Source organism: Bactrocera neohumeralis, chromosome 5 (genome assembly GCF_024586455.1).
Source record: "Bactrocera neohumeralis isolate Rockhampton chromosome 5, APGP_CSIRO_Bneo_wtdbg2-racon-allhic-juicebox.fasta_v2, whole genome shotgun sequence".
Lineage (NCBI taxonomy): Eukaryota > Metazoa > Arthropoda > Insecta > Diptera > Tephritidae > Bactrocera > Bactrocera neohumeralis.
Window position 1 is genome coordinate 30889443 of NC_065922.1, and position 14962 is coordinate 30904404.

Genomic DNA, 14962 nt, shown 5'->3' on the forward strand with positions numbered 1-14962 from the left:
AAAAGATAATTAATCTAGAATAATGTCGCTTCACAAAATGGCGACTGCCTGAAAAATTTTTTTTTTTGATCACTTTTTCTGATTATTTAAAAATAATAAAAATAAAAAAATTGGGGTGGGGCTAAACCATAGGCAAATTTATAAAGAAGACTCTATAAAAATTTCATGTTAATCGGTCCAGTAGAACCTGAGACATCGTGGGTATCGTTCCGAAAAAGTCAGTTTTGAGAAAAAAGGCGTTAGAAAAATGCCTATATCTTCGAAAATAATTTGAATTTTGAAAAATCCTCTTGTACACATATTCTTGAATAGTTAAACTTTGAAAATATAAAAAAAAATTCGATTTTTTTAAATTTCTAGACCAGAATACCCCCTAATTATATTTTTTGGCCGATATGAATTTTTTTAAATTACTGTAAACAACGCAAATAGCGTACTGAGTATGAATAACATCAAAAACGTCCAATTATAAGATAAAGTTGCTAGATTTCAACACTACTTCTTCTTTACTGGCGTAGACACCGCTTACTCATAGCCGAGTTCTTCTTCTTCCTTTTCGCTGTTTGGTGCCAATACCAAAGTTATCAAGTTCCGAAATATAAAAGGTAATCTACGTTTTTATTCACCTCTGGTTTTCTTATATTATTTCCCCAGGGTATTTTTTTAATGGTTTCAGTATAAATTCATGGTGCACAGTTCTTAGCCTTTTTTAGAGGATGACATGAAAAATATTGAACCACCTTTTCTCAATATTTTATTATTATATATTATGTAATTTAATTTTCGTTTATATTGTTTTAAACAAGGTATTTCGGTAGCAGGTAGACTGTGTTAAAAAATGGCTACGTAACTGTTTTATTTATTTCCCTGGCTTTCATATTCTATAAAATTCGAATTCCTGCGAATGGAGGCAGGAATGAATCCTTCTATTATAATAAACAACATAACAGGTTAAACTGTCGACACCCACATTTTAAAATGAACAATGCAAAGAATTAAGTTTTCTTTGTGACTTAAGGTTATCAAAGAGAAAAGTTAGGCTACCTGCGACCCTTGACAACACTTAGAAACAATATTTTTTGTATAAAAAGGTAACAACTTTTCACCGTTCACTTAGTCAAGCTCTGCCATTTCGCTGCATAAGATCTCATCTAGAGCTACTTTGTCATTTTTCTGGAATTTGGAAAATTTGTTTATATTAAAAATGGGAGCAACGCAATCGAGACAACGCGATGCTTGTACTCAAACATCGCCATTTGAATGTCGTAAAGCAATTATTGAAGTACCTGTGGGAAGTTGTTCCACATTGTATAACATGCCAGTCTGCGCTGGTCCACCAGCTACAATAAAAATTGCTTTAGACGCCCGAACTACCCAGCCACCACACAAACGTCGAAAGTACGACCCGAGCTGCTCAAGATTGAAGAGCAAATTTGCAGACGAGAGTATATGTTCTCAACACCTACTTTTAACCAGAAAAGTGGATAATGCAACTTTGCAGATAATGGCGGATCCCGCGGTCGGTCAACGAACCCTCAAAGGTTTTCCTTCTTACAGAGTATTGAGAAGAAAGGTGCGCAGAAAGAAGATAGTGAAACGTCAAGATTCCAGTAAAGGCTTTGAAATGAATGTTCAAAACAATTCAACGTTGCCGATATTTAAATTCAAGCTAAACAAAAAAGTAGAATTTGTGGATTCGGTTGCATCAACATCACTTTGCGAGTCAGAGATTTTAACAGAATCTGAAAACAAGCGGAATAAAAAATTGACATTTGAGGACTCGGTAGCATTGGAGTCATCGGTTTGTGTAAATTCGACTTTAACGGGTTCTGAAAGCCAGCAAAATAAAAAAGTGGCATCTTTGGAATCGGTAGCACCGGAGCCATCGATTTGTAGAAATTCGAATTTAACAGATTTTGAAAGCCAAGAGAAGGAAAATATGACAATTGCGAATCCTATTGCACCGGAACCATTGGCATGTAGCAAATCGACGCAAACAGATTCTGAAAGCAAGCAGAATAAAAAAGTGAATTCGGTAGCGCGGGGGCCATTGGTTTGTATAAATTCGACTTTAACGGGATCTGAAAGCCAGCGTAATAAAGAGATGACATTTGTTGACTCGCTAGCACCTGCAGAGTCGATTCTTAGGAATTCGAATTTAACGGAATTTGAAAGCCAAGAGAAGGAGAATATGACAATTACGGATCCTATTGCACTAGAACCATCGCTTCGCAGCAAATCGACAGAACCTGAAAGCAAGCGAAATAAAATAGTGACATTTTTGGATTCGGTGGTACCTTCAGCATCGATTCGTAAAAATTCGAATTTAACAGAATACAAAAGCCAGGTGAAGAACGAATTTGAAGATGACAACATATGTACCGAACACATACCTTTACACAGAAAAGAGGACAATGCAACCCTCAAAGGCTTTCCTTCCAACAAAGTATTGAGGAGAAAAAAGCGCAGTAAGAAGACAACAAATCGTCACGATTCCAGTGATGATGAAATGAATATTCAGAGGAATAAAAAAGTGACATTTGTGGATAGTGAAAGCCAACAGATCAGAAAAAGGAAATTTGTGGATTCGGTAGCACCTGCACCATCGATTCGAAGGAATTCGAATTTAACGAAATATGAAAGCCCGGTGAAGAAAACTGTGACAATATCGGATCCTATAGCACGAGTACCATCGATTCCTAGAAATCCGACTTTAAGGAAGGCAACCGAACGGAACAAAAAATTGGCATATGCGTATTCGGTAGCTCCTGCATCATCGCTTCGTACGAATTCGAATTTAACGAAGTATGGAAGCCACGTGAAGACCGAATTTGAAGATAAGAGCATAGGTACTCAACACAACACTTTACCTAGAAAAAAGGACAATGCAACTTTGCAATTAATGGCGGATGCCGTGGTCGGGCAACATACCAGCAAAGTATTGAGGAAAAGGATACACAGTAAAAAAACACGTCAAGATTCTAGTGATGATTTCGAAATAAATATTAAGCGGGATAAAAAAGTAGCATTTATGGATTCGGTAGGACCATCAACATCTATTCTTAGAAATCCGAATGTAACAAAATATGAATGCCAACAGAACAAAAAGGTGTCATTTGTGGATTCGGTAGCACCTGCACCATCGATTCGAAGGAATTCGAATTTAACGAAATATGAAAGCCCGGTGAAGAAAACTGTGGCAATATCGGATCCTATAGGACGAGTACCATCGATTCTTAGAAATCCGACTTTAAAGAAATCTGAAAGTGAGCGGGACAAAAAATTGACATTTATGTATTCGGTAGCACCTGCATCATCCATTCGAAGGAATTCTAATTTAACTGAATATGAAAGCCAACAGATCAAAAAAATGTCATTTGAGGACTCGATACCACCACCTAGAAAAAAGGACAATGCAACTTTGCAGATAATGGCGAATGCCGTGATGGGTCAACATATCCTCCAAGGTTTTCCTTCCAACAAAGTATTGAAGAAAAGAATGCACAGAAAGAAGACAGTGACATGTCAAGATTCTAGTGATGATTTCGAAATAGATATTAAGCGGAATAAAAAGGTGGCATTCGTGGATTCGGTAGCACCTTCAGTATACATTCTTAGAAATTCGAATTTATCAGAATATGAATGCCAACAGAACAAAAAGGTGTCGATTCTTAGGGATTCGAATTTAACTAAATATGAAAGCTCTGTGAACAAAGATATGACAATTGTGGATCCTATGGCACCATTACCATCGACCCTAAAGAAATCTAAAAGCGAGCGGAACAAATATATGACATTTGAAGATTCGGTAGCACCTTCACCATCAATTCTTAAAAATTCGACTTCTGCGAAATCTGAAAGCCAGCGGAATAAAAATGTGGCATTTGTGGATTCAGTAGGACCTGCACTATTGACTCGACGGCACTCAGCTCTCTCGAAATCTGTAAACAATAGGAACCAAAAGGTGTTGTTTGAAAATTCGACAGCACCAGCAAACTCAATTCGAAAAAATTGGCCTTTACCGAAATATGAAATTCAGCGCAAGAAGAGAGTGACATTCGCGGATCCTATAGCATCATCGATAGCGACTCGTAGTAATTCAACTTTACCGCAATATGAAATCCAGCGGAAGAAAGAAGTGACATTTGCAGATTCGGTAGCATCGGCACCACCGAATCGAAGCCGTTCAACTTTCACGAAATCTGAAAACAGTCGGACAAAAATGGTAGCATTTGCAGATTCGATAGCACCTGTAAAATTTATTCTCACCAATTCGCCTTTACCGAAATATGAAAGCCAGCGGAACAAAAGAGTAACACATGCGGATCATATAGTACCCGAACCATTGAGTGTTAAAGATGACACTACCGGAAATTGTTTTCACGATGCTCGCAAATACTATGATTTGAACATCTCTAATGAGAAGCTATTTACCGATACCGAAGATGACGATGGAAAGAAGCTAAACCCTCGTGAGAAGAGATCCAGCCAACTTAATTATAACAGCGATTCATCAGGTCACTCTATCCCAACGGTAAAATTGTCTTATGAAATGCGGAAAATCTATTATTATTTGTAAACTCTTCGTCATAAAAAATACTTTGTAACGACAACCTGCAGATTTCCATAATAAAATATGTGTAATAAATTTAAAACTTTGTGTTCATTATATTGTTTTTGTTTTAAGAAAGCCAATAAAATAAATAAGGAGAGGGAAGATTGCTATTTTATTGGCAAAAAGTAGTAATTTGGAATATTCTTCGCATAAACACGTAACTTTATTAAAAATATATTTCTGCTGCTCGCGCATGTTGTAAAGATCGAAGTAAGATAATTTTCTCTTCCAAATCAAGTCAACGTTAGTTCTAAGTCACTGTCTGAGCGTGAACGTTTTAACATCAGCTTAGGTTGAAGGGACTGTGGGCCAGAGAATCCAATCAAATTACATTGATTATGCAATGAAAGTTTGGTCTTGAATATAAGCTGCTTTTCTTTTCAACTTAACAAAATTCATAAATTTTCTCAATATTATTAAGGGGGTCATCCAATGTGATGGGATCTGTAAAAATCGACCACATATAGAAATCACATACCTTTTTCTGCGAAATTACAATTTATTTAATCACTCAAACGCGGAAATATTGAATTTAAAAAATTTAAAACCAATTATTTAAAACAGATTAAACCAATTGACCGGCGAATAGGTCGTACAGCGTGTCGTCGTTTCCGTGCGATCGTGGCATCGAAAAGAGGGCGGTCCGCTAATCGTTTTCCCTTTTTGTTGATGCTTGGTGTGGGGTGTTGGCCAAGAGTGAGATCTGCAATTGCGGTGTCATTGTGTAGGATGTATAGTGTGTGGATGTTGGTATGTGGTATAGTGATTTGGAATATGTTGTAGAAAGGTGATTGCAGTGCGTCAGTGTTGTGCATCTGCATAATGTTGTGGCTAATGTGGTGTGTTGGGGCTCATTTGGCCAGGTTCAAAAAATCGATTTTTTTTATTCTTCATAAATTGCTTTCTTAACATGTCTCGAATACAGCATTAAACCGATTCTTTAAAAACTCTCGAACTCGGTTAGAAGAAGAAAGGCTGTTCGGCTGCTGTTTGTAACTTTAAACCCGTTTTTCTCCAAATTATTTTCCGCCATCGTATTCCAAAAACGGATACTGAATGACTTGAGATTTGTACCGAACACTAAGCACATAGCAATCAAAAATTCACGAAGTTAGTTAACTGCTATATTTGAAATAAACTAAAGTAAATGCTGGTTTTTTGAATCGATAATATCAAATTATTTATTTAAAAAATAAAACTATATTTCACTAATACATTTAACTAATTTGTTATAAGTCTGATCTCTTCCGACTGGTATTAAAACCTCATCTGCAAAAAGGGGTGTATTTTCCAAGTAGCTAAAAACAAAATCAATAAAAATTAATTTAAAATAATTAATCCTGACACGGATATATTACATAGACATAAAAACATAGTTTAATTGAGAAATCGCAGAAAATCCAATACATACACACTTTTCAATGCCATGCAAATTAATCTATAACGGTTTTTATTAACATATGTATGTTGAAGTGGGATTATATTATAACGTAAATTTAACATTTTAAATAAAAGTTGGCCTTGTTTAAACATTAAAGGTTTTTATCTCTTTTATCTCTAATTTTATTTGCGTACTATGAACGATAAGATCTCGTCAAATATGGACTGCCTAATAATATGCTTTTTATATATTGATATTCATTATCTGTCTTCGATTCGTGTTCGATTACCGTATATTGTCAAAAGCGTGCTCATTTTTTACCATGAAATCCTAACCACTTCCTTAATGGAAATAATACCATGTCCAGACCGAAACTTAATCACACGATTTCGGCTGTTGAGTAGTTTTTCCTACTAATCTTGTAAATTTAACAAGATTTCGCCATACAAAAATGACACTTTTACCACTTCATCGAAGTGATTTGAAACTGATCCACCCTAAATTTGTCGTTGCGACTCTGATTTTGCGCCATCTACTTATCAGCATTGGAAATCTATTACATTAAAATTTAAATTTTTGGTGTAAACATTGTATAATACCATGTTCAGACCTAAAATTTTAAGGCATTAGATTACATTTAAGCCGTTCACTAACAGTCCGTTCTCACTGCCGTTGGAAAGATGAAAGAACAGCTGTTTTTGCCATTCAAGAATTCACATCGCTTAATATTTATTAAAAGAAAATATTGTTATATAGTATTTTGTAATAAAAGCCGTTTTCTTTTAAATATTTTCGATATAATGGAAATAATGGACGTTTTTTTTTTCATTTGGGAAGTCGATTTTCAGGTGAAATTAGATTCATTACTTAAAAAAAAATTTGGTTGTTTTGTTTTTGTAGTGTCTGTTTGATTTTATAAGATTAGGGATAAACTACTCAACAGCCGAAATCGTGTGATTAAGTGTTGGTTTGAACATGGTATAAGGGCCGCATTTTGTAGTTTGGGAAGTCGATTCCCAGATGAATTCAGATGCATTGCTTTAATTTATTTCTTTGTAGTTTTTATATCAGCTGTGATAATGTGGTAAATTTTCTTACTGACAAACAGATGGCGCTAAATTAGAATCACACAAGGAGATCACTAGTAGATTAGCTTCAAATCTCCTCGGTGACGAGATTAACAATATAACAATAGTCTCAATATTATATGGCGAAATCTTGTTAAATCTATTAGATGAGTAAGATTATCTACTCAACAGCCTAAAACTCGTGATTATGTGTCGGTAGGAACATAATAAAACAACATATAATGTTCAACATTCATAACATAAACAAAATATTCCGGGACTTCTTTATTTATGCTTAAAACAATTTAAGAAATTTCACTTCGACAAGGGGAAATTTTGCCGAAATTTATTAAGCCTTATTATAAAGTTAAAGGTTTGTTTTAAAAATAAATTCGGGCAAATGATCGTCGCTGCTGGCAAGAAGCGAGAGCCCCAAATTTCGACCACTTTTTGCAGCAACTGGGGCCATATATCAGCAAAAATCTGCCGATGGCCAAGACGTCAATCGTCTTATCAGCATAGAAAAGCAACTACACATAATCCCAAAAAAATATTCGAAGGATCATCAAAAAGTTATTGATCATGACTCTATTCCTCATCGACTGAAACATTATAGCCATTGTTGTTCGGTTATATCTTTCCAAATTCACTAATTTTAGTGAAATTTCATAAGTTAATTCGGTTCTAATACATTTTAATACGGAAAGTAATATTGAAACACCATGTATCCCAGCGTACTAACTAATTTTTTATATCTTAAATCTCTTTTTACAAATTCTCAAAAACAATATCATTTTTCTTCTTTACTGGCGCTAAACACCGCTTACAAGGTTTTAAAATTATAATTATATCATTATACAAGCTAAAATTTTAACATTTATATAGTTTACGTAAAATGTCACGGCACTATTCTAAATTAAATGAATTAAATATTATTACATTCTAGAACTGCACAAAATATATCTTTATGTGGAGCACATTCTACACTCGCAAGTAGTTGGCAATTTAACCATTTCCTCCTTCATCTCGCCATTCACCAACACAACCAACTTGCGATAGCTGAAATTTTGTTTACATTTCGGCAAATCCTCCAGCGGCAAAGTACTATTCTCCTCGCAAGGTTGGTCCACATTTTCGCACTCCTCTACCAAAACACCTTGCTTGTGTTGTGCATGCTGCACTATCAGCAACCATTTCGAATCCTCTGACTCAGCACTCTCCGGATATATAATGTTTGTCTTACTATTGCATAGTGACTTTCCAAAATCCATGCGAGTTGCCACCAACTGTGTTTGTGCCAAATCATCTATGAAATATTCTTTGAATTTAGCAAACTGTTCTGGGTCAATTTTATCAAGCCGCGTCGCCTCCATATAGTTTTCAACCTCCTTGCAATATGACTTTCCAGCTCGACGTTCGGCGCAAACGATTTCGTCATCCTCAAGTTCTTCTCTGGCGATTCCTGTATTGTATACCATAATGCCTTCGCCAACTTTAAAGATACTCTGCAATTTGTTGATCATATCTTTGGGTGCATCTGCTTTAGGCGTTGGTCTGCCAACGGTGCCATGAATTATCACAAGGAATGCAAGCCTTGTAAGCAATAAAGACAACTTTGGCGACATTTTATTTATTTTGTTTTTTTTTTTTTGTGGTGTGGTATTGCTTTAAATATGAACTCCTCTGGTTTTCTTTCTTGAATAAAAAACTTAAACTGTTTCTTCGCTACCAACTCAGTGTTGATGACTGATGCCTTGAGCTGATTTTTAGCTCAATATATAGCTCGCTCTCATGACAAAAATCATGCTTGTTTAACGCGAATGCAGAGAGAAAAATTCCCGCGTTTATTTCGTAAGCAGAATAGGAAATTCCCGTCAAAGCAGGTAAAAATGTTCGCGCGATTATTTTCGAAGCAGATTGGGTAATTCCCGTTAGAAAGGGATTTCATTGCTTTGTTTTAAAACCGGTAGAAAATTTCCGGCTTTTCTTTATTTCATTGCTCTGTTGTTTAAAATGTACAAATAGTGGTGTTTCAGAAGTTCATTTTTCATACAAATAGTAGCGTTTCAGAAGTCCAGTTTTCACGTACAGCCGAGAAATGGTGGATTTTTATTATCATTAGCAGATTTTATACATTATATTTGCCAAAACCGAATGTGTAGGTTTCCTATTCAGCTTTTACATTACAAACATGATATGTATAGAAGATAAGACTACAATTAGTCTAATTTTTACATCAGATATTATTTCAAGGCAAATTTTGAGCGCGTCCTAACATAACCAAATATGTCAGCTTTTTCAGAGGTGTTTGAATTTTTGGAATATTAAAATTTTATTAAAGTACCGACTGAAATTTATCCTTTCGTACTTGTTTTTCCTCATAACCACTGTCATGGAAACACTAAATCCATATGAATCAGCAAAATCAGAAATGAAAAAATGTGAGGTCTTTTCTTGAAGTGGGGAAAACACAGAAAAGTGCGTGAGATGTCGTCACGTTAACCATAATTTGGGAAAACCTAATGGAAATTCCTTTAAGATGTGTTTCAGAAAGGTAGATCAAAGCAAAACTACACAGGTACTGCGCATATAAGCCTGAAGTCTTCAGCAGTGAACACCTTACACAGCTTTGCGAATATATATTGAGCTGGGAATTCTATTTTAGTGTTCAGTAGCCAACAAAAATTCCAGCGGTGAAGACATAGCGTTTTAAAATAATAGTGACACTTGCGCAGCATAAAAATTCCAAAAGTCAAAGATGTCATTAAAATCAAAATTTTTATTAACATTAACGGCGCTTGCGTTCTTGCTGATAGCGCAACAAACTGATGGAAGACCACAACCGCAAGCCGAGGCGAATGTTGCTAACGATGTGCTTAGTAAATTGGATAGTATCTTTAAAGTCGGTCCAGGCATGAAGGTGTTCAGTACGCGCCCATCGAGCGTCCATCCTAACGAGGTCACTGATGAAGATGATGACGGCGCGGATATTATCTGCGCAGAGCGCACTGCCGGACAGTCATACTGCACAGAGGTGCCAAATTATTTGGCATCCTCACAACTGGACAAGATCGATCCGCAGCAGTTTGAGCAATTCAGCTCATATTTCAAAGACGATTTCATGCAACCTCTCAATGTAACAAATCGCATGAACGAGGAAGCTGAGGAGAACTTCTGCAATAGCAAAAGGCGCATCATTTATCCGAAAAGTGTCGAAACAAAGGAATCCAAATGGGTTTTGGTGGTGCAGCATGAACGGCACAGACAAGGCGTGTTGGTGGAGCAGTGCGAAAATGAGGGCAGTTCCTGCAAATATGAGGATCTAATGCCCTTCGGCGTCTCATCTAAATGTAAGCAACACTATGTCTATCGCAGCTTAATAGTACTGGTGAACGGTGTGTTGGTGGAGCGTATGGTTAAATTGCCAAATTATTGTGAATGCGTTTTAAGATTTAATTTGAAAAGAAAATATTGAAATTTTTATAGTACAATTTTGTTAAAATGTTAATGTTTATATAATTTAATATTATTATTGCGTAGGTTAAGTGTATATATAATTTTATTGGAGCAAAAAATGCCGAAAAAACATGAACTTGTAAATAAAAGTAAGTAAGTATTATACATATGTATACTATATTGAGTTTGTATTTGCGAAATCGTTGTGAAATTTGCTTAAATATTGAACTTGGCCCCAATGTAGTATAGTCGACTTTGAGTCTGTTTTCGATAGAAATAAATAATGCCGGGAGAAATTTGAACGATTTTGTCAAATAATTTAACTTTCTCAGTAAGAATTGGGAGGAAATTCACCGACCCCTTTGATGTGAAACGAAGTTTCTTATAACGTCTCTGTTTGTATTATGGTTTCTACAAGCTATGGTTGGAGAAAATCGTTTGAACAGCCGAACTTAACGTTTCGGAACCAATGATTGTGTTTGGTCTGCTAATCTTTAACAACTTGTTGTGTTTAGTCGCTCTTCTTATTATTCAATTTTATTTAAAATTCGTAATAATATGATGACTGTTGGAATACAATGATAGTAATTTTAGATTAATACGAATTTAGAAGAATAATTTTCAAAGTATGAGATCAGAAATGATTTGAAAGGAGAGATCTAATGGTCGTGTCTTCTGCGTTGTTGACTATTTTCCAGTAATTGGTTCACAAGTATTTGTGCTGGAACTCTCGAGAGAGCGACTACTGAATTATTGAATGGTTTCTTTTCTTCACAGTGAACACCTTTTGGTCTTGGTGGAGGACGTGAATACAAGGTGCACCCACTACTGGGCAAAGAAATTTATTTTGAAAGGAAATATAATAATTTGAAAATATATAAAAATATAGATAAATGAATAATTTTGGAATTTGATTCCTCTTAGCTATCCTATATTTAGATGCCAAACTGAAGCGCCATCCAGTCCTTTAAAAACAGTACAGCGCAAGCCTTGACAATTGTATATTTTGTCGTTTTGTTTGTTGATGACAACTGACCAAAAGGCAATTTGTTAGTATACGTCCTTTAGTGAAATATACCTTAAAAATATGTTACTACTTGCTACTACAGTCAGTCAATTTATATAAATGTTCGATCCGCTTATTTTTATGACAATGATCGCTAATGTTATTGTGAACCTTCAGCTTTTCGATATCAATTTTGTAGTATCACACTTTCTGCGATCACTTCCTCATTCGTCGAAAATTGTCTGCATTGTTTTGAAATCTGAGAACAGGAAGCAATTCGAACCTAAATTCGTGATTTTTTTGCTGTCATTTTCATTGGCTGGTGCATTGCCTTGGTGAAGCAACGCTTTTTTTCTTCAAGTGCGGCCGTTTTTTCGACGATTTCGTCTTTCAAACGTTCCAATAACCTTGTCAAACGACTATTTTCTACGCTTTGGAGTGCTTTCACCGAGTGCAGTCTACTCGGATGACCAAACGCTGCTCCGAATAATTAACCCGTCGTTGGTTTTGTTCAAAAGTGAGCTCGCGCGGCACCTAGTTTGCCCAGAGCTTTCTCAGCTGATATGATGTACAAGTTCAGTTGATATATCCAAAGTACCTGTTATCTCGAATAACTTTAAATTAATAATTTATTCTGTGAATTTTTTTGATGTTTTCATCGTAATAACCTCTTTTGGGCGTCCAAAGCGTTCACTGTCTTCAGGGCTCATATCACGACTTAGCATACCAATCATAGACGATAGATTTTTCTGGGGCAGTGTGTGGAAACTCGTGATCCCACCAAATTTTTGCCTCAACAGTATTTTTTCCATTCAAAAATTAATATTCTACTTTTTTCCACTTTTTTCACAATAACAAATTCAAAATGATATAATTTAAAAACTAATGATTCGGTAGATCTCAAAATACACAAAGGTATAAATTATAATTAAGGCGAACTAAAAACCATATGCATTTAATTCTAGTAGTGCCTTCTATGTGTCAAGCCGGGGACTTTTAAATTAACCTGTTATTAGCATGCTATTACTTCCGTTTTCTCACCTTTTCTATCTTACACCTTCGTCAATGTCATATTTTCAAAGTTGTAAATTTCATTTATCTTCGTAGCTCTAACTACTTTAGCTTTACGAAGAGAGTAAGATATAGATCTCACATACTGAAAACTAAAAGCATTACCAAATTATTATGGCAAAAAGCGATGGAAATCCCATAAATGTACTTTCCCACTGAACATCTAAAAAAAACTTGTGCGCTTCCCTTAAACACAAGACTTTTGAAAAGGCATCTATGTAAAGTATAAACCTAAAAAAATTCATTCATTCGAATACCAGATGTTTTATTAAAATGTTTTATTCCTTTATCTTTTATAATACTTATATACTGAAATTTATGTACATATATGACCTCAAACAAAAAAATATTCATTTTTTCCTCTCACTGGTATAAATGCGGTTATTGTCCTTTGATATGACCTCCTAAAGCTCAATGTCGATGGCTACATGAATGGTATGCTGGTGCAGCATTCGCCACAGATAGCTTATATTGTCGTCATATACAATATTTGCTGATCCAGTATTATTCAATATCAACTGAAAAAGTGTCACGACTTCAGCTCGACCATTTTTTCTTTTTGCATATATATTACACCGAATTAATTTACTCGTCAAGCATATGGAAATAATTGATTTAATATTTGTATATTTTGTTTCATATGACCTCATGCATAAATTTAACACCAACATTAATATTGAACTCAATCGACGATATATAAAATATGGAAAAAAATTTAGCTTTATTTGGTACAAGCAGCAAGGTTGCAAATAAATTTCAAGCGTCCACAATGATAGCTCTATGCTCTTTAAGTGCAGGTATAAAACTGAACAAAGGGCATGGCATCACCCTTCTTTAGAAATAATCCTTTATCTCAGGAAATACTTTACCCATTTTAATCGAATTTGGTTTATGACAGACATGGGCAAAATTGACGTCTATTTCCCATATAGCAATCTTTTAAATTACATAAAATTCTTCCACTATACAGTATATGTGTAAAATAAAACATATTGAAGTTATCGGAATAAAATTTCGCACAAATAGTGCCCTTAAGAGACCCAAACAGCAAATACATGCACCAATGTGCCAATCTGTGAGTTTTGTTTTTGTGGTAATAGCCTTCTCTTATACACAATTTCTTGTACATATCGTCACCTGAAATGCAAAATAACGTATCATCAAAAAATTCGAAATTGAGTGTCTTATTGATTACGCTTCATTGCTTCAAATTTCATACATATTAGGTTGTCAAAAAAGTCTTGCGGTATTTTCGCTAGTTGACGCTGAAAGCGCGTAGTTCTAGTTTTATTCGTGTCGCATCGGGTCATGCTATACCTTTTTGGAAAGCTCATTTCACGCGCTAACATGTGTTTGATTGATTGTCGTTTCTTTTAAGTCGTTCGTGAGTTATAGCGTCGCAAATATAGAGCAAAATAAAGAGCAAATACGGCATATTTTACAGTACTACTACGATAAAGGCAAAAATGCATCTCAAGTCGCCAATAAAATTTGTGCAGTTTATGGACCCGATACAGTTTCCATTTCCACCGCACAACGATGGCTTCAACTTTTTCGTTCTGGTGTAGAGGTAAAATCGCTGAATTGGTCGAAAGAGACCGGCATAGTAGCAGCCGCACCATCGGTCAAGAGCTGGGCAAGAGTAATCAAAAATTCATTTCAATTTCAATACAAAAAAAATCAATAAAAATCGCGCAAGACTCTTTTGACAACCCATTAATATTACATATGTTCAACATTTTCACGTTCTGCGCTCAGATATAAACCAGTTTTAACCAATATTCTAATTTTTTTCACTCATGTTTCATTTTATTTCGTGTTTCATTCATGCCACTGTAAATTTCCGAAAATGTTGTTACGTTATTTTGCATTTCAGGTGACGATATGTTACGAAAGAATTCAACTTTCTTGGTGATCGTTTAGATTTGTAAGATCTGAGTGATCTAAAAATGCAATCTATGAAGTAGAAGTCAAGAGAATAGTGTCAGGAACATATAAGCAGAATACAAATCAAGAAATTCACTTATAAAATGTAAATAAATATAGCGATAATTTTCGATAACTATTATTTATCGAATTGATTATCGATTATTTGAAATCAGAGAGCTAATGATATAGTAAATAAAATATTATATCTGCTAACCGTAAATATATATACCGATAATTTTCGATAATTATTTTTTATCGAATTGATTATCGATTATTTAAAATAAAAAGATAATGACTATAGTAAATAAAAGATTCTACCTACTAAACGTAAATAAATATACCGATATATTTCGATAATTAGTATCTATCGAAATTATTATTTGCGATTCTTTAAAATTAGACAAATATTCAATACATAGTAAATAATAGATTTTTAC

At 34.8% G+C, this 14962-nt stretch overlaps 3 protein-coding genes across 3 annotated transcripts in view; 1 reads left to right on the plus strand and 2 right to left on the minus strand.

The window, feature by feature from the left end:
- LOC126759572 (uncharacterized) overlaps positions 1-14962 on the minus strand; it is a 231052-nt gene that overhangs the window by 139406 nt on the left and 76684 nt on the right. The window lies entirely within an intron of this gene.
- On the minus strand, positions 7756-8782 carry LOC126759558 (protein spaetzle-like). Its single transcript, XM_050474431.1, has one exon. It carries the CDS (start codon positions 8686-8688, stop codon positions 8029-8031), a length of 660 nt encoding a protein of 219 aa, XP_050330388.1. The 5' UTR covers positions 8689-8782; the 3' UTR covers positions 7756-8028.
- LOC126758377 (protein spaetzle-like) lies at positions 9749-10538 on the plus strand. The gene has a single exon (XM_050472633.1). The coding sequence runs from the start codon at positions 9822-9824 to the stop codon at positions 10536-10538; it is 717 nt and encodes a 238-aa protein (XP_050328590.1). The 5' UTR covers positions 9749-9821.